The sequence below is a fragment of the Cherax quadricarinatus genome, chromosome 49, assembly GCF_038502225.1.
Source record: "Cherax quadricarinatus isolate ZL_2023a chromosome 49, ASM3850222v1, whole genome shotgun sequence".
Classification (NCBI taxonomy): Eukaryota; Metazoa; Arthropoda; class Malacostraca; order Decapoda; family Parastacidae; genus Cherax; species Cherax quadricarinatus.
The window spans coordinates 16,822,882-16,850,136 of record NC_091340.1 but is presented as its reverse complement, the minus strand read 5'-3'; the positions used below and the strand labels follow the sequence as shown (position 1 = coordinate 16,850,136).

Genomic DNA, 27,255 nt, shown 5'->3' with positions numbered 1-27,255 from the left:
TAGTCTATCTCATCTGAATTTAATTTGAATACCGACTTGTACAAGATACCTTTTATATATTCAAATTTATATGAAAAGTTTTTCCTTTGGATAACTTGATTTTGTTTAGCGGCATTATGGCAATTCTGAAGAGAAGGGCAATTACGTTGTAAATTGACAAAGGAGTCCTTCGATACATCTAAAGGCTTGAAGTCAGGGAAAATCAAAGGATGGACAGTAGGAGAAGCCTGGGCTTGGTCTGAGCCCTAGTCAAGACATTTATAGTATCGGAGGTGATATCTTCACTTTCATCTAACAAGTGAACCGGTGATCCTACTTCCTCGCTTTCGAGAGTAGCATCACTTGTTTTTAATCCCACATGAATATCGCGAGACATTGTCTCATCTGAACTTTCGAGGGGCTTCTCTGACTCTACAGGAAGAGGATCTGAAACACTTATATCCATCTTTGGTGATGAAAGGTCAACCTCAGAAGGAAGAATGACACCTTTTACATTACCTATTAGTACGGAGCAAGAAGTGATGGGAGCTAGTACGGCTTCAGACCAACCTGTGAGCCATTTAGACCTAATGTAACAACGGATGGTAGGAAAAGTGTCTGTACGGCCCAAGTAATCTGAAAGTATAGCAGAGGAATGAGTTTCTTTAAGGTTAGGGAACAGCTTATCAGAAATGACTACTCATGTGCATCCAGTGTCTCGTAAAATGGTAGATACATTAAGTCCATTAACTGTTCCTGAACAGAAGGGTGCTTGGTCATTACAGTCTTTAAAACATCTTCCAACTTTTTGGACCTTCTTAGGACAATCTGGACGTTTATGTCCCTTAATCAGGTTACGTTCTCTAATGAACGTTCGTATCTGGTGAGGAGGAGCTGTCAGGAACTGGTCAGCAACCATGAAGTCTCTAAGAGATTCATAACTGTGATCAATTCCTGAACTCTCTATCCAAAAGTCGAACAAACGAAAGAGTGTTACCTGTAACTGCTGAAAGTTCTTGCCCGGCTGTAAGGTGGCATACCTGAAATCTTTCCTGTAATAAATAGTGGTTTTTTGGTATGCTTTAAGGATTGCCTTCTTCAGTAGGTTATAATTACATATAATATCCTGTGACAAAGTTGCATAGATATTCAAAGCTGTACCAGAAAATAACATTCCTAACCTGGTAGCCCAGGTGTCAGCAGGCCATTCACAGAGGGTAGCGGTATTTTCAAACCTGATAATGTATGAAGTTATATCTTCCCCCTCTGTGAAGGGAGGTAAATTAGGTGTTGGAATATGTGCACTGACTGCACGTTGTTCCATTACTCCTTCCTCTAATTGTTGTTGTGTAAAAGTTAGAGATAAGATAAGATTTCGTTCGGATTTTTAACCCCGTAGGGTTAGCCACCCAGGATAACCCAAGAAAGTCAGTGCGTCATCGAGGACTGTCTAACTTATTTCCATTGGGGTCCTTAATCTTGTCCCCCAGGATGCGACCCACACCAGTCGACTAACACCCAGGTACCTATTTGCTGCTAGGTGAACAGGACAACAGGTGTAAGGAAACGTGTCGAAATGTTTCCACCCGCCGGGAATCGAACCCGGGTCCTCCGTGTGTGAAGCGGAAGCTTTAGCCACCAGGCCACCGGGTCACCCAACTTTTTATTCTCTAATTCAAGGCGAGATTTTTCGAGCTCGCGATCCTTTTCTCTCTCTATTAACTCATGTTCTCTAGCTTTTTCCTCAACTTCTCTATCCTTTGCTCTTTCCTCAAGTTCTCTTAATTTAACCTGTTCCTCACATATCTTAGCTTGTTCTTCACGTTCTCTAGCTCTTTCCTCATGATCAAGTCTATCACGCTCTTTTAGGTCTTCTCGCTCTCTAACTGTCTTTCTCGGATTTCTCTCTCAATTCTCTCTCTCTCCTTTTTCTCTTCTCTTTTGATTCTATCTCTCTCCTTATTCTCTTCTCTTTCCCTTTCTAGCTGTCTTTCTTCTCTCTCAATTCTCTCTCTTTCAAGTCTTTCCTGGATCTTAGCACTAATGAAAGATTCTAAATTTTTCCCTGTTATTCCTAACTTACTTCCAGCATTCATCCAAAACTGGTATTCCTCCATGCTTGCAAGAATAACTTAAACTATCAGGGGAAATTAAACGGGTATTAAAGAAAACGGAGGGTTCAATTCCTGCTCCGCTCAAACTGTAAATAAACCAGAGGGCTCGATCCCTGCTTCAATTAAACAATATGTATTAATTAAAACGAAGGGTTCTATGCCGGCTCCGAGCAAACAGTAAGTAGAATGGGGTCATTTGACCATCCAATCTTCTCACCAACAAATCAAGAGTGTCCTATGACAGTTCCCTTGATATAATAAAGAGCTCAATGAAACAAATTGTCACTGGAAAATCTCGGGTCCCTAGAGTCTAATCCTCCAAAGTGTTTCAAGCTCCAAAAGGTGGCAGAATTAAATATTATATCCTGCCTGACTTGACTTACAATAAATTGAGACTATAACAATCACCAAATCTTTTAAATACCTGTACTGTAGTCCTACCATAGAGAATGATTACTCATGGCTGGTGGTAACCGTCTGTGGTATGCGGCGTTGAAGTTCCAATGGTAGATTCGAGATGGAGTTGAATCTTGATTCAGTCGAATTGATCCTGGCAAGGTCGCCACTTGTGAAGGCTTACTCAGCCCTGTAATAACTTCAGACAGTATTACTCAGGCTTGCTCCTCCTCAGGAAAATTAATGAATAGAAAAAGAAATAATAACAGACAAACATAAACACTTTATTATACAGAAAATATAAAATATAAAACACTTAAATATGAAATATTAATCCTACATTAAAGAAAATGAAAAATGAAAAATATAAATAACTAAATTCAACGCTAATATATATAGGGGTGTCTGGTGTTGGTGACACTGTTGTTGAAATCGTAGCCGTTGCTGATGATGGGGGGGGGGGGTCGCAGGTGTTGGTTACGACCCACTGGCTAGTTCTTCACAGTATAGCCGTGAGTATTATATCCCGATGACAGGAAAGCAGGTTCTTTACCGCTGCAATGATGTGGGGTTACATCCAGCAATTTCTTACAGGTGCACAGGTAATTAAATCCAAAATGGGACGTCTCCAGGACGTTAGTCCATCTCCATCAGTTCTTCTCGTTGATTGACAGGTGACCCCCTCTGTCATCCAAGCTGAAAAGATAGACAGGTTACTCACTGCTTAAATAATCACTCTCCATGATAAGTACAATACCTAAAAGACGTGGTGATTATTACAACAGTCTACTTAGAGCAAGGCTGAAAAGACTAAGTTTATTATTGGTCAAAAGTGAAGCTTTCAACCAATAAATCCACTAGAATACAAGGCAGGCATGTACTTACAGTAGTGTTGGGAGCTGTGAATCGAGTGATTTACTGTTTGACCAGAGCCCCACACGTCACCTTTCGGGGGGGGGGAGAGGGAGGGGAAGGGATAGTGGGAGCTAGACTGACCCTACGTTAACAAGCAGCCGGCAATCAATCTATCACTTTAGGGGTGGGGGAGAAAAGGCGGGAATAGCGGGAGCTGGACTTACCCTACCTTAACAAGTAGCCGGCAATGAAACTATTGTTACTATATACTCCCTCGCTACTCCTATCTACTGAACTTTTCCCTCACAATCTGTTACAAGCAAATTTAAGAAATTTGCTTAGTATATCTGGTATCTTATTTTCATTAATAAGATATCTTGACATGTCACAAAGGTTATTATACTGTCTAACTCTGTATTCCTCACTAAGTGGACAATTAAACACATAGTGTTCATATGCCTGATCACATAATTTGCATTTAGTTTGATCATCTGTGTGTCTCCCAAACTGCCAGTAGTACTTGCAACCAAGCCTAAATCTGGCCAATACAACAGTCAGTCTGTTCACATGTTAGTTTAATATGTTTATTATGCACCCCATACCCATCCTGTGGGCGGTAGTCAAAAGATTACAGAGGTACGTAATTGGTCCAGGGACTGGACTCCAAAGTTTTGATAGCTGAGCAAGTTACAAAGGTAATGAACTAGATCTGGTCATAATCATGACCAAGTTACAAAGGTAATGAGCTCCAGGTTGAGCTGGTCACACTCATGAATAATTGCAAAGGTAAGATAAGATAAGATTTCGTTCGGATTTTTAACCCCGGAGGGTTAGCCACCCAGGATAACCCAAGAAAGTCAGTGCGTCATCGAGGACTGTCGAACTTATTTCCATTGGGGTCCTTAATCTTGTCCCCAGGATGCGACCCACACCAGTCGACTAACACCCAGGTACCTATTTGCTGCTAGGTGAACAGGACAACAGGTGTAAGGAAACGTGTCGAATGTTTCCACCCGCCGGGAATCGAACCCGGGCCCTCCGTGTGTGAAGCGGGAGCTTTAGCCACCAGGCCACCGGGCCTGGTAATGGGCTCTAGGTAGAGCTGGTCACAATCATGACAAGTTTCAAAGGTAATGAATGATAAACACGTTATGACATGATTACAATCATAGACAAATTACAGAGTAATGAGCAGTTAACAAACATAGCAGGGAATTCATCCATTGCCCCAACAACAGATGCTGCTAGGTGCCTGTCTTTCCTAGGCAGACAGCCATTGCAAACAGCAGCAAGTTGCCCAGGGATCTACTGCTTGCACGAGCACCATCGACCCTCCCCAAGAGGTCCAAGAAGCCAGTGACTCCGTTAGCAGCCCGATGGAGAGCTGTCCTAGGGACTTGTCAGCGTCCTGGTGGACGCCAAGTTGATTGAAGATCCCAGGCCCTCGTGTGCACGGATGTTGAAGCTTGAGGAACTGTGCAGTGACATAGGTGGAAATACAGTTCTGCACAGTTTTACCTTTCATGAACCCATAGAGGTAGGGGGAAAGTTGGTATTTGATTCTGTAGGCTGTAGAGTGAGGAATGTAGACTGGAGAGAGAGTGGGGAGTGTAGACTGGAGAGAGTGAGGAGTGTAGGCTGGAGAGTGAGGAGTGCAGGCTGGAGAGAGTGAGGAGTGTAGGCTGTAGAGTCAGGAGTGTAGGCTGGAGAGAAAGTGAGGAGTGTAGGCTGGAGTGAGAGGAGTGCAGGATGGAGACAGTGAGGAGTGTAGGCTGTAGAGTCAGGAGTGTAGGCTGGAGAGAAAGTGAGGAGTGTAGGCTGGAGAGTGAGGAGTGCAGGATGGAGACAGTGAGGAGTGTAGGCTGTAGAGTGAGGAGTGTAGGCTGGAGAGAGTGAGGAGTGTAGGCTGTAGTCAGGAGTGTAGGCTGGAGAGAAAGTGAGGAGTGTAGGCTGGAGAGAAAGTGAGGAGTGTAGGCTGGAGAGAAAGTGAGGAGTGAAGGCTGGAGAGTGAGGAGTGCAGGCTGGAGAGAGTGAGGAGTGTAGGCTGTAGAGTCAGGAGTGTAGGCTGGAGAGAAAGTGAGGTGTAGGCTGGAGAGTGAGGAGTGCAGGCTGGAGAGAGTGAGGAGTGTAGGCTGTAGTCAGGAGTATAGGCTGGAGAGAAAGTGAGCAGTGTAGGCTGGAGAGAGTGAGGAGTGTAGGCTGTAGAGTGAGGAGTGTAGGCTGGAGAGAGTGAGGAGTGTAGGCTGTAGAGTGAGGAGTGTAGGCTGGAGAGAGAGTGAGAGGAGTGTAGGCTGGAGAGAGTGTGTGAAAGGATTGTAGGCTGGAGAGTGACCTTATATACCAACAACAACAACATGGCAGCCACGCCAACCCCAGGAAACATTTTTGATGAATTTGAAGAAGCTTTTCAGGTGACGTTAATATTAATAAGTTAGTGAGGCTGTCCACGACTGGCAGTAGGATGGAGGAGCTGTTACCCAAGTGGAGGTGCTGTTACCTAAGTGGAGGTGCTGTTACCTAAGTGGAGGTGCTGTTACCTAAGTGGAGGTGCTGTTAACTAAGTGGAGGTGGTGTTACCTAAGTGAAGGTGCTGTTACCTAAGTGGAGGTGCTGTTACCTAAGTGGAGGTGCTGTTACCTAAGTGGAGGTGCTGTTACCTAAGTGGAGGTGCTGTTACCTAAGTGGAGGTGCTGTTAACTAAGTGGAGGTGCTGTTACCTAAGTGTAGGTGATGTTACCTAAGTGGAGGTGCTGTTACCTAAGTGGACGAGCTGTTAACTAAGTGGAGGTGCTGTTAACTAAATGGAGGTGCTGTTAACTAAGTGGAGGTGCTGTTACCTAAGTGGAGGTGCTGTTACCTAAGTGGAGGTGCTGTTACCTAAGTGGAGGTGCTGTTACCTAAGTGGAGGAGCTATTACCTAAGTGGAGGTGCTGTTACCTAAGTGGAGGTGCTGTTATCTAAGTGGAGGTGCTGTTAACTAAGTGGATGTGCTGTTACCTAAGTGGAGGTGCTGTTACCTAAGTGCAGGTGCTGTTACCTAAGTGGAGGTGCTGTTAACTAAGTGGATGTGCTGTTACCTAAGTGGATGTGCTGTTACCTAAGTGCAGGTGCTGTTACCTAAGTGCAGGTGCTGTTACCTAAGTGTAGGTGCTGTTACCTAAGTGGATGTGCTGTTACCTAAGTGGAGGTGCTGTTACCTAAGTGGAGGTGCTGTTAACTAAGTGGATGTGCTGTTACCTAAGTGGATATGCTGTTACCCAAGTGCAGGTGCTGTTACCTAAGTGCAGGTGCTGTTACCTAAGTGCAGGTGCTGTTACCTAAGTGGAGGTGCTGTTAACTAAGTGTAGGTGCTGTTACCTAAGTGGATGTGCTGTTACCTAAGTGCAGGTGCTGTTACCTAAGTGGAGGTGCTGTTACCTAAGTGTAGGTGCTGTTACCAAAGTGTAGGTGCTGTTACCTAAGTGGAGGTGCTGTTACCTAAGTGTAGGTGCTGTTACCTAAGTGTAGGTGCTGTTACCTAAGTGTAGGTGCTGTTACCTAAGTGGAGGTGCTGTTAACTAATTGGAGGTGCTGTTACCTAAGTGGAGGTGCTGTTACCTAAGTGGAGGTGTTGTTACCTAAGTAGAGGTGCTGTTACCTAAGTAGAGGTGCTGTTACCTAAGTGGAGGTGCTGTTACCTAAGTGCAGGTGCTGTTACCTAAGTGGAGGTGCTGTTACCTAAGTGGAGGTGCTGTTACCTAAGTGGAGGTGCTGTTACCTAAGTGGAGGTGCTGTTACCTAAGTAGAGGTGCTGTTACCTAAGTGGAGGTGCTGTTACCTAAGTGGAGGTGCTGTTTCCTAAGTGGAGGTGCTGCTACCTAAGTGCAGTGCTGTTACCTAAGTGCAGGTGCTGTTACCTAAGTGCAGGTGCTGTTACCTAAGTGCAGGTGCTGTTACCTAAGTGGATATGCTGTTACCTAAGTGGAGGTGCTGTTACCTAAGTGGAGGTGCTGTTACCTAAGTGTAGGTGCTGTTACATAAGTGCAGGTGCTGTTACCTAAGTGCAGGTGCTGTTACCTAAGTGTAGGTGCTGTTACCTAAGTGCAGGTGCTGTTACCTAAGTGCAGGAGCTGTTACCTAAGTGTAGGTGCTGTTACCTAAGTGCAGGTGCTGTTACCTAAGTGCAGGTGCTGTTACCTAAGTGCAGGTGCTGTTACCTAAGTGCAGGTGCTGTTACCTAAGTGTAGGTGCTGTTAGTAAGGGAGAAAAAGTTAGCATATGAGAAGTTTTTACAAAGTAGAAGTGATGCAAGGAGGGAAGAGTATATGGAGAAAAAGAGAGAAGTTAAGAGAGTGGTGAAGCAATGTAAAAAGAGAGCAAATGAGAGAGTGGGTGAGATGTTATCAACAAATTTTGTTGAAAATAAGAAAAAGTTTTGGAGTGAGATTAACAAGTTAAGAAAGCCTAGAGAACAAATGGATTTGTCAGTTAAAAATAGGAGAGGAGAGTTATTAAATGGAGAGTTAGAGGTATTGGGAAGATGGAAGGAATATTTTGAGGAATTGTTAAATGTTGATGAAGATAGGGAAGCTGTGATTTCGTGTATAGGGCAAGGAGGAATAACATCTTGTAGGAGTGAGGAAGAGTCAGTTGTGAGTGTGGGGGAAGTTCGTGAGGCAGTAGGTAAAATGAAAGGGGGTAAGGCAGCCGGGATTGATGGGATAAAGATAGAAATGTTAAAAGCAGGTGGGGATATAGTTTTGGAGTGGTTGGTGCAATTATTTAATAAATGTATGGAAGAGGGTAAGGTACCTAGGGATTGGCAGAGAGCATGCATAGTTCCTTTGTATAAAGGCAAAGGGGATAAAAGAGAGTGCAAAAATTATAGGGGGATAAGTCTGTTGAGTGTACCTGGTAAAGTGTATGGTAGAGTTATAATTGAAAGAATTAAGAGTAAGACGGAGAATAGGATAGCAGATGAACAAGGAGGCTTTAGGAAAGGTAGGGGGTGTGTGGACCAGGTGTTTACAGTGAAACATATAAGTGAACAGTATTTAGATAAGGCTAAAGAGGTCTTTGTGGCATTTATGGATTTGGAAAAGGCGTATGACAGGGTGGATAGGGGGGCAATGTGGCAGATGTTGCAAGTGTATGGTGTAGGAGGTAGGTTACTGAAAGCAGTGAAGAGTTTTTACGAGGATAGTGAGGCTCAAGTTAGAGTATGTAGGAAAGAGGGGAATTTTTTCCCAGTAAAAGTAGGCCTTAGACAAGGATGTGTGATGTCACCGTGGTTGTTTAATATATTTATAGATGGGGTTGTAAGAGAAGTAAATGCGAGGGTCTTGGCAAGAGGCGTGGAGTTAAAAGATAAAGAATCACACACAAAGTGGGAGTTGTCACAGCTGCTCTTTGCTGATGACACTGTGCTCTTGGGAGATTCTGAAGAGAAGTTGCAGAGATTGGTGGATGAATTTGGTAGGGTGTGCAAAAGAAGAAAATTAAAGGTGAATACAGGAAAGAGTAAGGTTATGAGGATAACAAAAAGATTAGGTGATGAAAGATTGAATATCAGATTGGAGGGAGAGAGTATGGAGGAGGTGAACGTATTCAGATATTTGGGAGTGGACGTGTCAGCGGATGGGTCTATGAAAGATGAGGTGAATCATAGAATTGATGAGGGAAAAAGAGTGAGTGGTGCACTTAGGAGTCTGTGGAGACAAAGAACTTTGTCCTTGGAGGCAAAGAGGGGAATGTATGAGAGTATAGTTTTACCAACGCTCTTATATGGGTGTGAAGCATGGGTGATGAATGTTGCAGCGAGGAGAAGGCTGGAGGCAGTGGAGATGTCATGTCTGAGGGCAATGTGTGGTGTGAATATAATGCAGAGAATTCGTAGTTTGGAAGTTAGGAGGAGGTGCGGGATTACCAAAACTGTTGTCCAGAGGGCTGAGGAAGGGTTGTTGAGGTGGTTCGGACATGTAGAGAGAATGGAGCGAAACAGAATGACTTCAAGAGTGTATCAGTCTGTAGTGGAAGGAAGGCGGGGTAGGGGTCGGCCTAGGAAGGGTTGGAGGGAGGGGGTAAAGGAGGTTTTGTGTGCGAGGGGCTTGGACTTCCAGCAGGCATGCGTGAGCGTGTTTGATAGGAGTGAATGGAGACAAATGGTTTTTAATACTTGACGTGCTGTTGGAGTGTGAGCAAAGTAACATTTATGAAGGGATTCAGGGAAACCGGCAGGCCGGACTTGAGTCCTGGAGATGGGAAGTACAGTGCCTGCACTCTGAAGGAGGGGTGTTAATGTTGCAGTTTAAAAACTGTAGTGTAAAGCACCCTTCTGGCAAGACAGTGATGGAGTGAATGATGGTGAAAGTTTTTCTTTTTCGGGCCACCCTGCCTTGGTGGGAATCGGCCGGTGTGATAATAAAAAAAAAAAAATAATCAACTCTACAGCTTATTTATATATCACAATTAATCTAATTTCACCATCACTCTAGGAATGCACAACAGGTGCATCATTGTCAGTGTTCAGCATTTCTTTGATGTCAGCTTCCTGTAACTCCATTAATACACAGTCAAGATGAGTAAATAGAATTGTCAACGCTTATTGCTTGGGTACGTTTATTCTGTTAGTGGGTTGGATCTGTGAAGGACTTGCCTAGTATGGGCCAACAAGCCTACTGCAGTGTTCCTCCTTTCTAATGTTATTATGTACCTATGACACCAATCATACCCATCACCTCCCACTCATATATGTGTCCAATCTCTTTTTAAAGCTACCCAGGGTACTATCAAAGCTAAAACCTTGGGTAGTTTCAAACTTAGGTTGGATAAATACATGAGTGAGAGGGGTTGGATTTGAGTGGGACTTGCAAGTGAGTAAATAGGATTTTTAAAGCTTATTACTTGGGTAACGTCAAAAATTGAGTTGGGCAAATATTCTGTTAGTGGGATGGATTGTGAAGGAACTACCTAGTATGGGCCAACAGGCCTGCTGCAGTGTATTATTATTAGTACGTATGTATTGTAATAATAATAATTATTATTATTAATTTAAGGAAGTGGTGCACAGATCCAATTCCCTTGATCAAGAGCCCCTCACCGAGGAACCTCCCTTGAGGGGGAAGTTCACATCCTGAAATTTCGTTCATATCCAGAAACAAAAAATCAATCGAGTGACTGTTTGTATCCTGAAAAATTTGCATAGTGGGGCATTCGTAAGGCGAGGTTCCACTGTAGTTTGTTGGACTATGTATTGGTAGATAAAAGACTGTTGAGTAGACTTCAGGATGTATGTACATGTTTATAGAGGGGCCACAGGTGAAGTAGAGCTTGATCATACAGAATGTGAAAAAGACTTGGGAGTCATGGTAAGCAGAAATCTAAAGCCAAGACAGCAGTGCTTTAGTGTGCGTAACAAGGCTAACAGATTACTAGGATTTATCTCTATAAGTATTAGTAACAGAAGTCCAAAAGTTATTTTAGAGCTTTATACCTCACTAGTGAGACCTCATTTAGATTATGCCACTCAGTTTTGGTCTCCTTACTACAGGATGGATATAGACTCGTTGGAGAACATACAGAGAAGAATGACTAAAATGATTTACTGTGTAAGGAGTCTCCTGTATGAAGATAGACTTAAAGCCTTAAATCTCCACTCTCTGGAGAGACATAGAATGAGGGGAGATATCATTGAAGTGTATAAGTGGATGATGGGCATAAACAAAGGAGATATTAATAAAGTACTGAGGGTGTCGAACCAGGTAAGAACCAGAAATAATGGATTTAAGTAGGAAAAATTTAGATTTAGAAAGGACATAAGTAAGTACTGGTTTTCTAACAGAGTTGCGGATGCGTGGAACAATCTTCCCAGTAGGGTGATCAAGGCTAGGACCTTGGGTGGCTTTAAAAAGAGATTGGACAAATATATGATGATGATACAAAGATAGGCCGTATAATTCACTCTGAGGAGGATAGCAATGAACTCCAGGAGAATTTGGACAAATTAATCTCTTGGTCTGAAAAATGGCAGATGAAGTTCAATGTGGATAAGTGTAAGGTACTAGCCCTTGGTAATGAAAATAACCCTCGAAGCTATAATCTAGGTGAAGTAGAGCTTGATCATACAGAATGTGAAGAAGACTTGGGAGTCATGGTAAGCAGAAATCTAAAGCAAAGACAGCAGTGCCTTAGTGTGCGCAACAAGGCCAACAGATTACTTGGACTTACCTCAAGAAGTATAAGTAACAGAAGTCCAAAAGTTATTTTACAGCTCTATACATCACTAGTGAGGCCTCATTTAGATTATGCTGCTTAGTTTTGGTCCCCTTACTACAGGATGGACATAGACTCATTAGAGAACATACAGAGAAGAATGACTAAAATGATTTACTGTGTAAGGAACCTCCCGTATGAAGATAGACTTAAAGCCTTGAATCTCTACTCTCTGGAGAGGCGTAGAATGAGGGGAGATATCATTGAAGTGTATAAGGTGATGACGGGCATAAATAAGGGAGATATTAATAAAGTACTGAGGGTGTCGAACCAGGTAAAAACCAGAAATAATGGATTTACGTTGGATAAATTTAGATTTAGAAAGGATGTAGGTAAGTACAGTGGACCCCCGCATAACGATATTAATCCGTTCCTGAGAGCTCATTGTTATGCGAAATTATCGTTATGCGAATGAATTTTCCCCATAAGAAATAATGGAAATCAAATTAATCCGTGCAAGACACCCAAAAGTATGAAAAAAAAAATTTTACCACATGAAATATACATTTTCCTACACACAAAGAGAAGGATACATGCACAATAGTAGAGTAGTACATGCACAATATATATTGTGCATGTACTACTCTACTAAATGAAGAATAAATGACACTTACCTTTATTGAAGATGCAGCAATGACTGATGAGACACTGTGTCCTGGGAGTGCCTTTTCCTCCTGAGTACTGTAGGTCCTGTTTGGCATTTTCTTCCAGAACAGGCCTTATCACACTGTGTATGCCACTACGATTCTTAAATCTCTCAAACCAACCTTTGCTGGCTTTAAATTCACCAATATGAGCACTAGTTCCAGGCATTTTTCCCTGTTCACCTGGGTGTTAGTTGACTGGTGTGGGTTGCATCCTGGGAGACAAGATTAAGGACCCCAATGGAAATAAGTTACAGTCTTCGATGACACTGACTTTTTTGGGTTATCCTGGGTGGCTAACCCTCTGGGGTTAATTGTTTCTTGGTATTCTCAATAAGCCACACCAACAACGGTGCTACAGCAGCAGCAGCAGCAGCTGACAGTGCTACAGCAGCAGCTGACAGTGCTACAGCAGCAGCAGACGGTGCTACAGCACCAGCAGACGGTACTACAGCAGCAGCAGCAGCAGCTGACGGTGGTACAGCAGCAGCAACAGCTGACGGTACTACAGCAGCAGCAGCAGCTGACAGTGCTACAGCAGCAGCAGCATCAGCAGTTGACCATGGTACCACAGTATTTCGATAATATTTCTCACCCTTTTTACCACAGGGTTGGCACTAGAAGCTTTCTTGGGGCCCATGGTCACTATTTTGCAGATAAAATCACCAAAAACTCTGTAATAATACGAAATGTTCCGATTGTATGCTTGGATGTTACCGCGGAGGCTGGCTGGTAAACAATGCCACCAGTGGAACATGTGAGGCTGGCTCAGGCCTCACATAGATGCGTCTCGGATGAATAGCGTTGAGCGGGTTTTTTAGCGGTATGCGAGGCAAAATCTTAGCGATAAAACGCATCGGTATGCGGATTTAACGTTATGTGATGCCAACGGTATGCGGGGGTCCACTGTATTGGTTTTCTAACAGAGTTGTAGATGCGTGGAACAGTCTTCCCAGTGGGGTGATAGAGGCTAGGACCTTGGGTAGCTTTAAGAAGAGACTGGACAAATATATGAGTGGGAGGGGCTGGGTTTGATTTGTGTCATTGGGTATGGGAGTTATTTCTTGGGTAACTTAAGATAGAGGTCGTTTTGATAAGGACCTGCCTTGCATGGGCCAGTAGGCCTTCTGCAGTGTTCCTCCATTCTTATGTTCTTATGAGTGGGAGGGGCTGGGTTTGATTGGTGTCATTGGGTACAGGAGCAAATTCTTGAGTAGCTTTGGATAGAGGTCGTTTTGATAAGGACTTGCCTTGCATGGGCCAGTAGGCCTTCTGCAGTGTTCCTCCACTCTTATGTTCTTATATATCAGATCACTTTTTAGTTGTACCTACAGTGAGTGTAAAAGGTAGATGGGATACAAGGAAAATAGAAGCATCAGGTAAGAGAGAGAGGTGAAGGTTTATAAACTAAAAGAGGAGGCAGTTAGGGTAAGATATAAACAACTATTGGAGGATAGATGGGCTAGTGAGAGTATAAGCAATGGGGTCGAAGATGTATGGGGTAGGTTTAAAAATGTGGAGGGAATATTTAGAGGAATTGTTAAATGATGAAGATAGGGAAGCTGTGATTTTGTGTATAGGGCAAGGAGGAATAACATCTTGTAGGAATGAGAAAGAGCCAGTTGTGAGTGTGGAAGAAGTTCATGAGGCAGTGGGTAGAATGAAAGGGGGTAAGGCAGCTGGGATTGATGGGATAAAGATAGAAATGTTAAAAGCAGGTGGGGCTATAGTTTTGGAGTGGTTGGTGCTATTATTTAATAAATATATGGAAGAGGGTAAGGTACCTAGGGATTGGCAGAGAGCATGCATAGTTCCTTTGTATAAAGGCAAAGGAGACAAAAAAGAGTGCAAAAATTATATTGGGGTAAGTCTGTTGAATATACCTGGTAAAGTGTATGGTAGAGTTATTATTGAAAGAATTAAGAGTAAGACAGAGAGTTTTTACGAGGATAGTTAGGCTCAGGTTAGAGTAAGAAGAAAAGAGGGAGATTATTTCCCAGTAAAAGAAGGTCTTAGACAAGGATGTGTGATGTCACTGTGGTTGTTCAATGTATTTATAGATAGGGTTGTAAGAGAAGTGAATGCAAGGGTCTTGGCAAGAGGCATGGAGTTAAAAGATAAAGAATCAAACATAAAGTGGGAGTTGTCACAGTTGCTTTTTGCTGATGACACTGTGCTCTTGGGGAATTCTGAAGAGAAGTTGCAGAGGTTGGCGGATGAATTTGGTAGGGTATATAAAAGCAGAGAATTAAAAGTGAATATGGGAAAGAGTAAGGTTATGAGGATAAAAAGATTAGGTGATGAAAGATTGGATATAAGATTGGAGGGAGAGAGTATGGAGGAGGTTAATATATTCAGATATTTAGGAGTGGACGTGTCAGCGGATGGGTCTATGAAAGATGAGGTGAATCATAGAATTGATGAGGGAAAAAGGGTGAGCAGTGCACTTAGGAGGCTGTGGAGACAAAGAACTTTGTCCTTGGAAGCAAAGAGGGGAATGTACGAGAGTATACTTTTACCAGCGCTCTTATATGGGTGTGAAGCATGGGTGATGAATGTTGCAGCGAGGAGAAGGCTGGAGGCAGTGGAGATATCATGTCTGAGAGCAGTGTGTGGTGTGAATATGATGCAGAGAATTCGTAGTTTGGAAGTTAGGAGGAGGTGCGGGATTGCCAAAACTGTTGTCCAGAGGGCTGAGGAAGGGTTGTTGAGGTGGTTCGGACATGTAGAGAGAATGGAACAAAACAGAATGACTTTGAGAGTGTATCAATCTGTAGTGGAGGGAAGGTGGGGGTAGGGGTCGGCCTAGGAAAGGCTGGAGGGAGGGGGTAAAGGAGGTTTTGTGTGCGAGGGGCTTGGACTTCCAGCAAGCATGCGTGAGCGTATTTGATAGGAGTGAATGGAGACTAATGGTTTTTAATACTTGACGTGCTGTTGGAGTGTGAGCAAAGTAACATTTATGAAGGGATTCAGGGAAACCAGCAGGCCGGACTTGAGTCCTGGAGATGGGAAGTACAGTGTCTGCACTGTGAAGGAGGGGTGTTAATGTTGCAGTTTTATAAACTGTAGTGCAAAGCACCCCTCTGGCAAGACAGTGATAGAGTGAATGGTGTTGAAGTTTTTCTTTTTCCGGCCACCCTTTCTTGATGGGAATCAGCCAATGTGTTAATAAATAAATAAATAAAATCAAAACTTTTCTTTAAAGCTGACAGCTGTATTTCTTTCAGAACTGCATGGCCCCTCTCACCAAGGAAGATAGTTTTAATGCAGTCAATCAAGAAGAACTGAGAACAAATGCTGAATCAAGTGGGCAACGCTTCCTGGACTTAGCTAGACAAATGGAGGCATTTTTTTTGCAAAAACGCTATTTATTGTCAATCCAGAAGCCAGAGCTAATTCTCTTGGAGGTAAGTACACTACAGTACAGTAAAGCAGCCAGGAATACAACTACCAATTTAATCTAAAGGTTTTTCATGTATTGTAGCATATACAGTACAGTAATATATGATAATCAGCAAACAACAACAAACAAAAAAGTTTTTCTTTTTTAAAGGTTACAATGTGTGTTTACATTTCATAATTAGACTGGTACAAAGAAAGCCACTATCATGCCAGGGCATTTCGGGCAGACTTAACCTAATACTTAAGACTACAGTGGAACCTCAACTTACGAGTGTCCCAACATATGAGTTTTTTGAGATATGAGCTGTCACTCGGTCGATTTTTTGCACTAAGTTACGAGCCAACATCCAAGTTACGAGCGAGCTTCCCCCTCAACCTACAACCCGCACACCTCGCTTGTTTATCTATGATTTCATGCTTTAATTCCATGGACATCATCTTTTTCTTCTCAACACTGTCCTTTGCACTTTCTTTCTTGGGACCCATGGTTAGAAAAAAGAAATTTGGCAAAATAACTCTACAAAATGTAAGCAAAACACGAGAAAAATGCTTCCATGGTGAGGTAAACAGTGTACTGAGTTGTTGGTACAGGTCCTCCATCACAAATCCGGCATCATTGGGATCTGTAGTGTACCGGATTACTGAGTTTGCCGAATTACAGAGTGGTTAGGTTAGAATACACTTAATAAAATTAACCAACTTGACTTACACAGTTCATTGAACATCGGCAAAAATCGAACATTTCCGCTACTTTGAGCTCAATTTCAAGGCACTTTTCATTATGAAAGCAATCAAAATCATGTCTATTTCTGTAATATATCTTCCATTCTATCAAATGAGTCCAAAAAATGAGAATACAACCATAAAAATCTTTCGAAAATATACTGCAAAGAGGCGGCAAATGGCTGAGAAGTGAACTCCCTTATTTATCATCTGTCTTTTTTATTTTTGTTGTACGTTAAGAAGCATCTTTCCATCATACATTGCCCAAGTTTCAATGAGATAGCCCAACAAACAACCGAGAAAAAAAAAATATTTACCAAAAATCATATATGGCAAGCCCAAGCCAGGTACTGGAAATAAGTCACTTTGTTTGACTTTTCTGGGTTATCCTAGGTTCTCTATACATACACTGCTATGTATGATAATCTATGTAACTGTATTTGTGTATACCTGAATAAACTTACTTCTAGTCTTTCAACTGAGTACAAGAAACCACCCATTCACTTATTTCAACTACCCAATAAAGTGGTCAGAAATTGGCAATTTGGCCAATTTCACACAAATTTCAACAGATGCCAATTTCAAAATAGGATCCAGAATAAACAATGCAGACATTCCTGGCACTAAAATAACATTTTCTCTGTTCATTAGTCAAGGCTACAGGCCCCTCTTATATTACTCTTGCTTACCATTTGGAATTTTTATTCACAAAAAAATAGAAGATTTACTGTTATGCAGACTACTGCATTATTGTAATACTTGTATAAATAATGTCAATCCATTCTTGGCTCCGTACTGGAATTTGGGCTGGCAGGCAGACAGGTATTGGACGGTGACGCCATTTGTTTACTCTTGAGCTTCACTAAAGAATAGAACATTTTCACTACTGTGAGCGCAATTTCAAGGTACTTTTTGTCATGAAAGCAATCAAAATCATATCTATTTCTGTAATATATCTTTCATTCTATCAAATGAGACCGAAAAAATGAGAATATAACCATAACAGCCATACAAAAATACACCGCTAAGCGGTATATTATATATACCGCTAAGCGGTATATTATATATACCGCTAATGGCTGAGAAGTGAACTCCGCTATTTATGGTCTGATTTCTTTCATTTTTGGTGTACGTGAAGAAGTATCTTTCCATCATACATTGCCCAAGTTTCAGTAAGATAACCCAACAAACAACTGAGAAAATAATAATAATAATAATAACAATAATAATATTAATAATAATAATAATATCTTTATTTACTACACGTACATGTACAAGGAAGGAAGAGTATATGGAGAAAAAGAGAGAGGTTAAGAGAGTGGTGAAGCAATGTAAAAAGAGAGCAAATGAGAGAGTGGGTGAGATGTTATCAACAAATTTTGTTGAAAATAAGAAAAAGTTTTGGAGTGAGATTAACAAGCTGAGGAAGCCTAGAGAACAAATGGATTTGTCAGTTAAAAATAGGAGAGGAGAGTTATTAAATGGAGAGTTAGAGGTATTGGGAAGATGGAGGGAATATTTTGAGGAATTGTTAAATGTTGATGAAGATAGGGAAGCTGTGATTTCGTGTATAGGGCAAGGAGGAATAACATCTTGTAGGAGTCAGGAAGAGCCAGTTGTGAGTGTGGGAGAAGTTTGTGAGGCATTGGGTAGAATGAAAGGGGGTAAGGCAGCTGGGATTGATGGGCAATGTTAAAAGCAGGTGGGGATATAGTTTTGGAGTACTTGTTGGTAAGAGGGTATGGAAGAGGGTAAGGTACTTAGGGATTGGCAGATAGCATGCATAGTTCCTTTGTATAAAGGCAAAGGGGACAAAAGAGAGTGCAAAAATTATAGGGGGATAAGTCTGTTGAGTATACCTGGTAAAGTGTATGGTAGAGTAAGACGGAGAGTAGGATAGCAGATGAACAAGGAGGCTTTAGGAAAGGTAGGGGGTGTGTAGACGAAGTGTTTTCAGTGAAACATATAAATGAACAGTATTCAGATAAGGCTAAAGAGGTTTTTGTGGCATTCATGGATTTGGAAAAGGCATATGACAGGGTGGATAGGGGGCAATGTGGCAGATGTTGCAGGTGTATGGTGTAGGAGGTAGGTTACTGAAAGCAGTGAAGAGTTTTTATGAGGATAATGAAGCTCAAGTTAGAGTATGTAGGAAAGAGGGAGATTATTTCCCAGTAAAAGTAGGCCTTAGACAAGGATGTGTGATGTCACCGTGGTTGTTCAATATATTTATAGATTGGGTTGTAAGGGAAGTAAATGCAAGGGACTTGGCAAGAGGCATGGAGTTAAAAGGTAAAGATTCAAACATAAAGTGGGAGTTGTCACAGTTGCTTTTTGCTGATGACACTGTGCTCTTGGGAGATTCTGAAGAGAAGTTGCAGAGGTTGGTGGATGAATTTGGTAGGGTATGTAAAAGAAGAAAATTAAAGTGAATATAGGAAAGAGTAAGGTTATGAGGATAAAAAGATTAGGTGATGAAAGATTGGGTATCAGATTGGAGGGAGAGAGTATGGAGGAGGTGAATGTACTCAGATATTTAGGATGGGTCTATGAAAGATGAGGTGAATCATAGAATTGATGAGGGGAAAAGGGTGAGCAGTGCACTTAGGAGTCTCTGGAGACAAAGAACTTTGTCTTTGGAAGCAATGAGGGGAATGCATGAGAGTATAGTTTTACCAACGCTCTTATGTGGGTGTGAAGCATGGGCGATGACTCTTGCAGCGAGGAGAAGGCTGGAGGCAAAGGAGATGTCGTGTCTGAGGGCAATGTGTGGTGTGAATGTAATGCAGAGAATTCGTAGTTTGGAAGTTAGGAGGAGGTGCGGGATTGCCAAAACTTGTCCAGAGGGCTGAGGAAGGGTTGTTGAGGTGGTTCGGACATGTAGAGAGAATGGAATGAAGCAGAATGACTTCGAGAGTGTATCAATCTGTAGTGGAGGGAAGGCAGGGTAAGGATTGGCCTAGGAAAGGTTGGAGGGAGAGGGTAAAGGAGGTTTTGTGTGCGAGGGGCTTGGACTTTCAACAAGCATGCACAAGCGTAAATGATACAACTGAATGGAGACAAATGGTTTTTAATACTTGACGTGCTGTTGGAGTGTGAGCAAAGTAACATTCATGAAGGGATTCAGGGAAACCGGCAGGCCGGACTTGAGTCCTGGAGATGGGAAGTACAGTGTCTGCACTGTGAAGGAGGGATGTTAATGTTGCAGTTTTATAAACTGTAGTGTAAAGCACCCTTCTGGCATGACAGTGATAGAGTGAATGATGAAAGTTTTTCTTTTTCGGGCCACCCTGCCTTGGTGGGAATCGGCCAGTGTGTTAAAAAAAAAAATAATAAAAAAAATTCCTTCTTATTTCGATTGTAATTCTCACCCTTTTCACCACATGGTTGGTACTAGATGCTTTCTTTGGGCCCGTGGTGGCTTATTTAACAGTTTTTTTTTTTTTTTTTTTTTTTTTCAACAAGTCGGTCGTCTCCCACCGAGGCAGGGTGACCCAAAAAAGAAAGAAAATCCCCAAAAAGAAAATACTTTCATCATCGTTCAACACTTTCACCACACTCACACATTATCACTGCTTTTGCAGAGGTGCTCAGAATACAACAGTTTAGAAGCATATACGTATAAAGATACACAACATATCCCTCCAAACTACCAATATCTCAAACCCCTCCTTTAAAGTGCAGGCATTGTACTTCCCATTTCCAGGACTCAAGTCCGACTATAAGAAAATAACCGGTTTCCCTGAATCCCTTCACTAAATATTACCCTGCTCACACTCCAACAGATCGTCAGGTCCCAAGTATCATTCGTCTCCATTCACTCCTATCTAACACGCTCATGCACGCTTGCTGGAAGTCCAAGCCCCTCGCCCACAAAACCTCCTTTACCCCCTCTTTCCAACCCTTTCGAGGACGACCCCTACCCCTCTTTCCTTCCCCTATAGATTTATATGCTTTCCATGTCATTCTACTTTGATCCATTCTCTCTAAATGACCAAACCACCTCAACAACCCCTCTTCTGCCCTCTGACTAATGCTTTTATTAACTCCACACCTTCTCCTAATTTCCACACTCCGAATTTTCTGCATAATATTTACACCACACTGCCCTTAGACAGGACATCTCCAGTTACAAGCACTAAAAACATGGGGATAATAAAAAATGTACCGAATCTATGAGTGGAAGTAACTGCATTGGCTTGTAAACACTGGTACACTAACTGAAGGCAGGGCAGCTAAGGCGCGCTCAGGCCAGACAGACACGTGGACGCTTTTAGGACTAATGTTGTTTGTCGTGTATTTCATCGTTGGTCGGGCCAAAATTTTTATGCTTGAAGGCATCGTTATGCGATTTTATTGTTAGAAGATGCCAGCGTTGTCGAGGGTCCATTGTATTATTATACATTATTATTATTATTATTATTATTATTATTATTATTATTATTATTATTATTATTATTATGACAGTGGACTCTCGCCTAACGCTATTAATCCGTTCCTGAGAGCTCAACGTTAGGCGAAATTATTGTTAGGCGAATTAATTTTCCGCATAACAAATAATGGAAATCAAATTAATCCGTTCCTGACACCCCAAAGTATGAAAAAAAAAAAATTTACCACATGAAATATTAATTTTAATACATACAAACTGAAGAAGACATGCACAGTTACATGACACTTACCTTTATTGAAGATCTGGTGATGATTGATGGGATGGGAGGAGGGGAGAGTGTTGATGGTGTTAGTGTTTAGAAGGGGAATCCCCTTCCATTAGGACTTGAGGTGGCAAGTCCTTTTCTGGGGTTACTTCCCTTCTTCTTTTAATGCCACTAGGACCAGCTTGAGAGTCACTGGACCTCTGTCGCACAACATATCTGTCCATAGAGGCCTGTACCTCCCGTTCCTTTAAGACATTCCTAAAGTGTTTCACAACATTATCAGTGTACAGGTTGCCAACACGGCTTGCAGTAGCTGTGTGAGAGTGATTTTCATCAAAAAAGGTTTGCACTTTAAGCCACATTGCACACATTTCCTTAATCTTTGAAGTAGGCAACTTCCTCAATTTCTTTATCCCCTCCAAAGCAGTTTCCTCAGGATGTTGCCTCTTGCTGTTGAAGATGATCTTGCAGCTCATCAGTGGTTAGTTCTTCATTGTCCTCCTCCACCAACTCTTCCACATCCTCCCCACTAACCTCCAACCCCAAGGACTTCCCCAATGCCACATTGGATTTCTCAACTGGCATAGGATTCCCAGGGTTAGCGTCAAACCCTTCAAAATCCCTTTTGTCTACACATTCTGGCCACAGTTTCTTCCAAGCAGAGTTCAAGGTCCTCTTAGTCACTTCCTCCCAAGCCTTACCTATAATGTTTACACAATTGAGGATGCTAAAGTGATCTCTCCAAAACTCTCTTAGAGTCAGTTGAGTTTCTGAGGTCACTACAAAGCACCTTTCAAACATAGCTTTTGTATACAGTTTCTTGAAGTTGGAAATGACCTGCTGGTCCATGGGCTGCAGGAGAGGAGTGGTATTAGGAGGCAAAAACTTGGCCTTAATGAAGCTCTTTTCCGCAGAAAGTCGCTCTGCCACGTCTGAAGGATGACCAGGAGCATTGTCTAATGCCAGGAGGCACTTAAGGTCTAATTTCTTTTCAATTAAGTAATTTTTCACAGTGGGGGCAAATGCATGGTGTAACCAGTCATAGAAAAAGTCCCTAGTGACCCATGCCTTACTGTTTGCCCTCCACAGCACACACAAATTAGCCTTGAGGACATTGTTTTTCCTGAACACTCTGGGAGTTTCAGAGTGATACACCAATAAAGGCTTCACTTTGCAATCACCACTAGCATTGGCACACATCAACAGAGTAAGCCTGTCTTTCATAGGCTTATGTCCTGGGAGTGCCTTTTCCTCCTGAGTAATGTACGTCCTGTTTGCCATTTTCTTCCTAAACAGGCCTGTTTCGTCACAATTAAACACTTGTTCAGGTTTCAGTCCTTCACTGTCTATGTACTCCTTGAATTCCTGCACATATTTTTCAGCCGCTTTGTAGTCCGAACTGGCAGCCTCACCATGCCTTATCACACTATGTATGCCACTGTGATTCTTAAATCTCTCAAACCAACCTTTGCTGGCCTTAAATTCACTCACATCATCACTAGTTGCAGGCATTTTTCTAATTAAATTGTCATGCAACTTCCTAGCCTTTTCACATATGATCGCTTGAGAGATGGTATCTCCTGCTATCTGTTTTTTGTTTATCCACACCAATAACAGCCTCTCAACATCTTCTGTCACTTGCGAACTCTGTTTCAAAAACAAAGTTGCACCTTTGCCAAGAACAGCGTCCTTGATTGTCGTTTTCTTGGCCGTTATAGTAGCAATGGTTGATTGGGGTTTTGTGTACAACCTGGCCAGCTCGGAGACATGCACTCCACTTTCATACTTAGCAATGATCTTTTTTCATATCCATAGTAATTCTCACTCTTTTTGCTGTAGGGTTGGCACTAGAAGCTTTCTTGGGGCCCATGGTGACTTATTTTGCAGGTGCCATCACTAAAAAGGCTGTGATAATATGAAATGTTCCGATTGTATGCTTGGAAGCGACCGCGGTGGCTGACTTGTAAACACTGGCACCCACGGAACAAGTGAGGCGGGCTCAGGCAGCACGTGGACTCGTCTCGAACAAACCGCGTTGTGCAAGTTTTTTAGCGCTAGCCGAGGCAAAATTTTTGCATTAAAATGTATCGCTAGGCGGATTTAACGTTATGCGATGCGTTCGTTAGGCGAGGTTCCACTGTTTTATTATTATTATTATTATTTTTATTATTATTATTATTATTATTATTATTATTATTATTATTATTATTATTATTATTATTATTCTATTATTATTATACAGTGGACCCTTGACCAGCGATAATAATCCATTCCAGAGAGCTTGTCCATAGCCGAATTTATCGTTATCCGATTTAATTTTCCCCATAAAAAATAATGGAAATCCAATTAATCTGTTCCAGATACCCAAAAGTATGAAAAAAAAAAAATTCACATGAAATATATATTTTCCTACACAGAAAAACAAGGATACATGCACAATAAATACTACATGAAATATAAATGACACTTTCCTTTATTGAAGATTTATTGGTGAGTGATCAGATGGGAGAAGGGGAGATGGAGGTGTATTATTGTTTGGAAGGGGAATTCCCTTCCATAAGGACTTCAGGTAGCAAGTCCTTTTCTGGGGTTCCTTTCTTTTTTTAATGCCACTGAGAACAACTTGACAGTCACTGGACCTCTGTCGCACCAAAAATCTGTCCATAGGGCTCTGTACCTGGCGTTCCTTTAAGATTTTTCTAAAGTGGGCCACAACATTGTCCTTGTAAAAGTCACTAGCACAGCTTGCAATAGCTGTGTTAGGGTGATTTTCATCCATAAAGGTTTGCATGTCTATCCACTTTGCACAAATTTCTTTAATCGTTGAAGAAGGCAACTTCCTCCATCTCTCCCTTCCTCTGAAGCAATTTCCTCAGTTGTGGTCTCTTGCTGTTGCAGATGCTCTTGCAGCTCATCAGTGGTTAGTTCTTCATCGTTGTCCTCCACCAACTCTTCCACATCCTCTCCACTAACCTCCAACCCCATGGACTTCCCCAATGACACCATAGACTCCACAACTGGCATAGGCTTCTCAGGGTTAGCCCCAAACCCTTCAAAATCCCTCTCTTGTACACATTGTGGCCACAATTTCCTCCAAGCAGAGTTCAAGGTCCTGTTAGTCACTCCCTCCCAAGCATTACTTATAAGGTTTATGCAATTGAGGATACTAGAGTAAGCTTTCCAAAAGTCTCTTAGGGTCAGTTGAGTGTCTGAGGTCACTTCAAAGCACTTTTGAAACACTGCTTTGGTGTACAATTTTTGAAATTTGAAATGACCTGCTGGTCCATGGGCTGGAGGAGAGGAGTGGTATTAGGAGGCAAGAATTTCACTTTGATAAAGCTCAAGTCCCCCACAGTTCACTCTGGCAAGTCTGAAGGATGAACAGGAGCATTATCTAATACCAAACACTTGATAAAACCATAGAAAATGTCCCTAGTGACCCATGCCTTACTGTTTGCCCTCCACATCACACACAACTTAGCCTTGATGACATTGTTTTTCTTGAACACTCTGGGAGTTTCAGAGTGATACACGAGTAGAGGCTTCACTTTGCAATCCTCATGAGAGTTACCCTGTCTTTCATGGCTTGTCCCCTGGCAGTGCTTTTTTTCCTGTGTAATGTAGGTGATGTTTGGCATTTTCTTCCAAAACAGGCCTGTTTCATCACAATTAAACACTTGTTGGGGTTTTAATTTTTCAGTGTCTATGTACTCCTTGAATTCCTGCAAATATTTTTCAGCCACTTTTTGTCTGAACTGGCAGCCTTACCATGCCTTACAACACTGTGTATGCCACTACGATTCTTAAATCTTTCAAACCAGCCTTTGCTGGCCTTCAGTTCACTAACATCACCACTAGTTGCAGGCATGTTTTTAATTAAATCATCATGCAGCTGCCTTGCCTTTTCACATATTATTGACTGAGAAATGCTATCTCCTGATATTTGTTTTTCGTTTATCCACAACAACAACAGTCTCTCAGCATCTTCGAGTATTTGCGATCTCTTTCGAAAACATACTTGCACCTTTTGCAACAACAGCTTCCTTGATTGCCTTTCTGTTGGCAAGATAGGGCAAGATAGTAGCAATGGTTGATTGGGGTTTGCTATACAACCTGGCCAGCTCGGAGGCACATACTTCACTCTCATACTTTGTGATTATCTCTTTCTTCAATTCAATTGTAATTCTCACCTTTTTGCCGCAGGGCTGGCACTAGAAGCTTTTTGGGGGCCCATGGTGGCTTATTTAGCAGTTACAAGCACTAAAAACACTGGAATAATACAAAATGTATCGCAGGTACATGTGGAACCGACCGCAGTGGCTTGTAAACAATGGCACACTAGCTGAATGCAGGGCAGCTGAGGCGCTTTCAGCCTGGACAGACAGGCGGATGCGTTTGTGACGAATGTTGTTACCCGAGTTTTTCACCGTTGGTCGAGCCAATATTTTTACGTAGAAACGCATCGTTAGGCGATTTTATCATTAGACAATGCCAGCGTCGGTCGAGGGTCCACTGTACATATTATGTACTCTAGAATGAATAAAGTACAGTGGACCCCCCCATACCGTTGGCCTTACATAACGTTAAATCCGCATACTGATACATTTTATTGTTAAGATTTTGCCTCGCATACCGCTAAAAAGCCCGCTCAATGCTGTTCGCCCGAGATGCGTCTAATGTGCGGCCTGAGCCAGCCTCACATGTTCCGCCGGTGGCATTGTTTACAAGCCAGCCTCCGCGGTAACATCCAAGCATACAATCGTAACATTTCGTATTATTACAGTGTTTTTGGTGATTTTATTTGCAAAATAAGTGACCATGGGCCCCAAGAAAGCTTCTAGTGCCAACCCTGTGGTAAAAAGGGTGAGAAATATTATTGAAATACTGTGGTACCATGGTCAACTGCTGATGCTGCTGCTGCTGTAGCACCGTCAGCTGCTGCAGCACCGTCAGCTGCTGCTGCTGTAGCACCGTCAGCTGCTGCTGTACCACCATCAGCTGCTGCTGCTGCTGTACCACCGTCAGCTGCTGCTGCTGCTGTAGTACCGTCTGCTGCTGCTGCTGCTGTAGTACCGTCTGCTGCTGCTGTAGCATCGTCTGCTGCTGCTGTAGCATCGTCTGCTGCTGCTGTAGCACTGTCAGCTGCTGCTGCTGCTACACTGTCAGCTGCTGCTGCTGCTGTAGCACTGTCAGCTGCTGCTGCTGCTGTAGCACCGTCAGCTGCTGCTGCTGCTGTACCACCGTCAGCTGCTGCTGCTGCTGCTGCTGCTGTTGTAGTACCATCTGCTGCTGCTGTAGCATTGTCTGCTGCTGCTGTAGCACTGTCAGCTGCTGCTGCTGCTGTAGCACTGTCAGCTGCTGCTGCTGCTGTAGCACTGTCAGCTGCTGCTGCTGCTGTAGCACCGTCAGCTGCTGCTGCTGCTGCTGCTGTACCACTGTCAGCTGCTGCTGCTGCTGTTGCTGCTGTTGTAGTACCATCTGCTGCTGCTGTAGCATTGTCTGCTGCTGCTGTAGCACTGTCAGCTGCTGCTGCTGCTGTAGCACTGTCAGCTGCTGGTGCTGCTGTAGCACTGTCAGCTGCTGCTGCTGCTGTAGCACTGTCAGCTGCTGCTGCTGCTGTACCACTGTCAGCTGCTGCTGCTGCTGTAGTACTGTCTGCTGCTGCTGCTGCTGTAGTATCGTCTGCTGCTGCTGTAGCATCGTCTGCTGCTGCTGTAGCACTGTCAGCTGCTGCTGCTGCTGCTGTAGCACTGTCAGCTGCTGCTGCTGCTGTAGCACTGTCAGCTGCTGCTGCTGCTGTACCACCGTCAGCTGCTGCTGCTGCTGTACCACCGTCATCTGCTGCTGCTGTTGTAGTACCATCTGCTGCTGCTGTAGCATTGTCTGCTGCTGCTGTAGCACTGTCAGCTGCTGCTGCTGCTGTAGCACTGTCAGCTGATGGTGCTGCTGTAGCACTGTCAGCTGCTACTGCTGCTGTAGCACTGTCAGCTGCTGCTGCTGCTGTACCACTGTCAGCTGCTGCTGCTGCTGCTGTAGTACCGTCTGCTGCTGCTGCTGCTGTAGAACCGTCTGCTGCTGCTGTAGCATCGTCTTCTGCTGGTGTAGCACTGTCAGCTGCTGCTGCTGCTGCTGTAGCACTGTCAGCTGCTGCTGCTGCTGCTGCTGTAGCATCGTTGTTGGTGTGGCTTATTGAGAATACCAAGAAACAATTAACCCCAGAAGGTTAGCCACCCA

The 27,255-nt window shown here is 42.9% G+C and overlaps 1 protein-coding gene across 1 annotated transcript in view; it reads left to right on the top strand.

The window, feature by feature from the left end:
- The first annotated feature begins 5,595 nt into the window (after positions 1-5,595).
- The window catches only part of MED28 (mediator complex subunit 28), a 92,250-nt gene continuing 70,590 nt past the window's right edge, over positions 5,596-27,255 (top strand). Inside the window, exons 1-2 of the mRNA XM_053788518.2 lie at positions 5,596-5,755; positions 15,466-15,645. Coding sequence (XP_053644493.1) covers positions 5,699-5,755; positions 15,466-15,645 — 237 coding nt within the window. The 5' untranslated portion in view covers positions 5,596-5,698. The remainder of the gene's footprint in view (positions 5,756-15,465; positions 15,646-27,255) is intronic.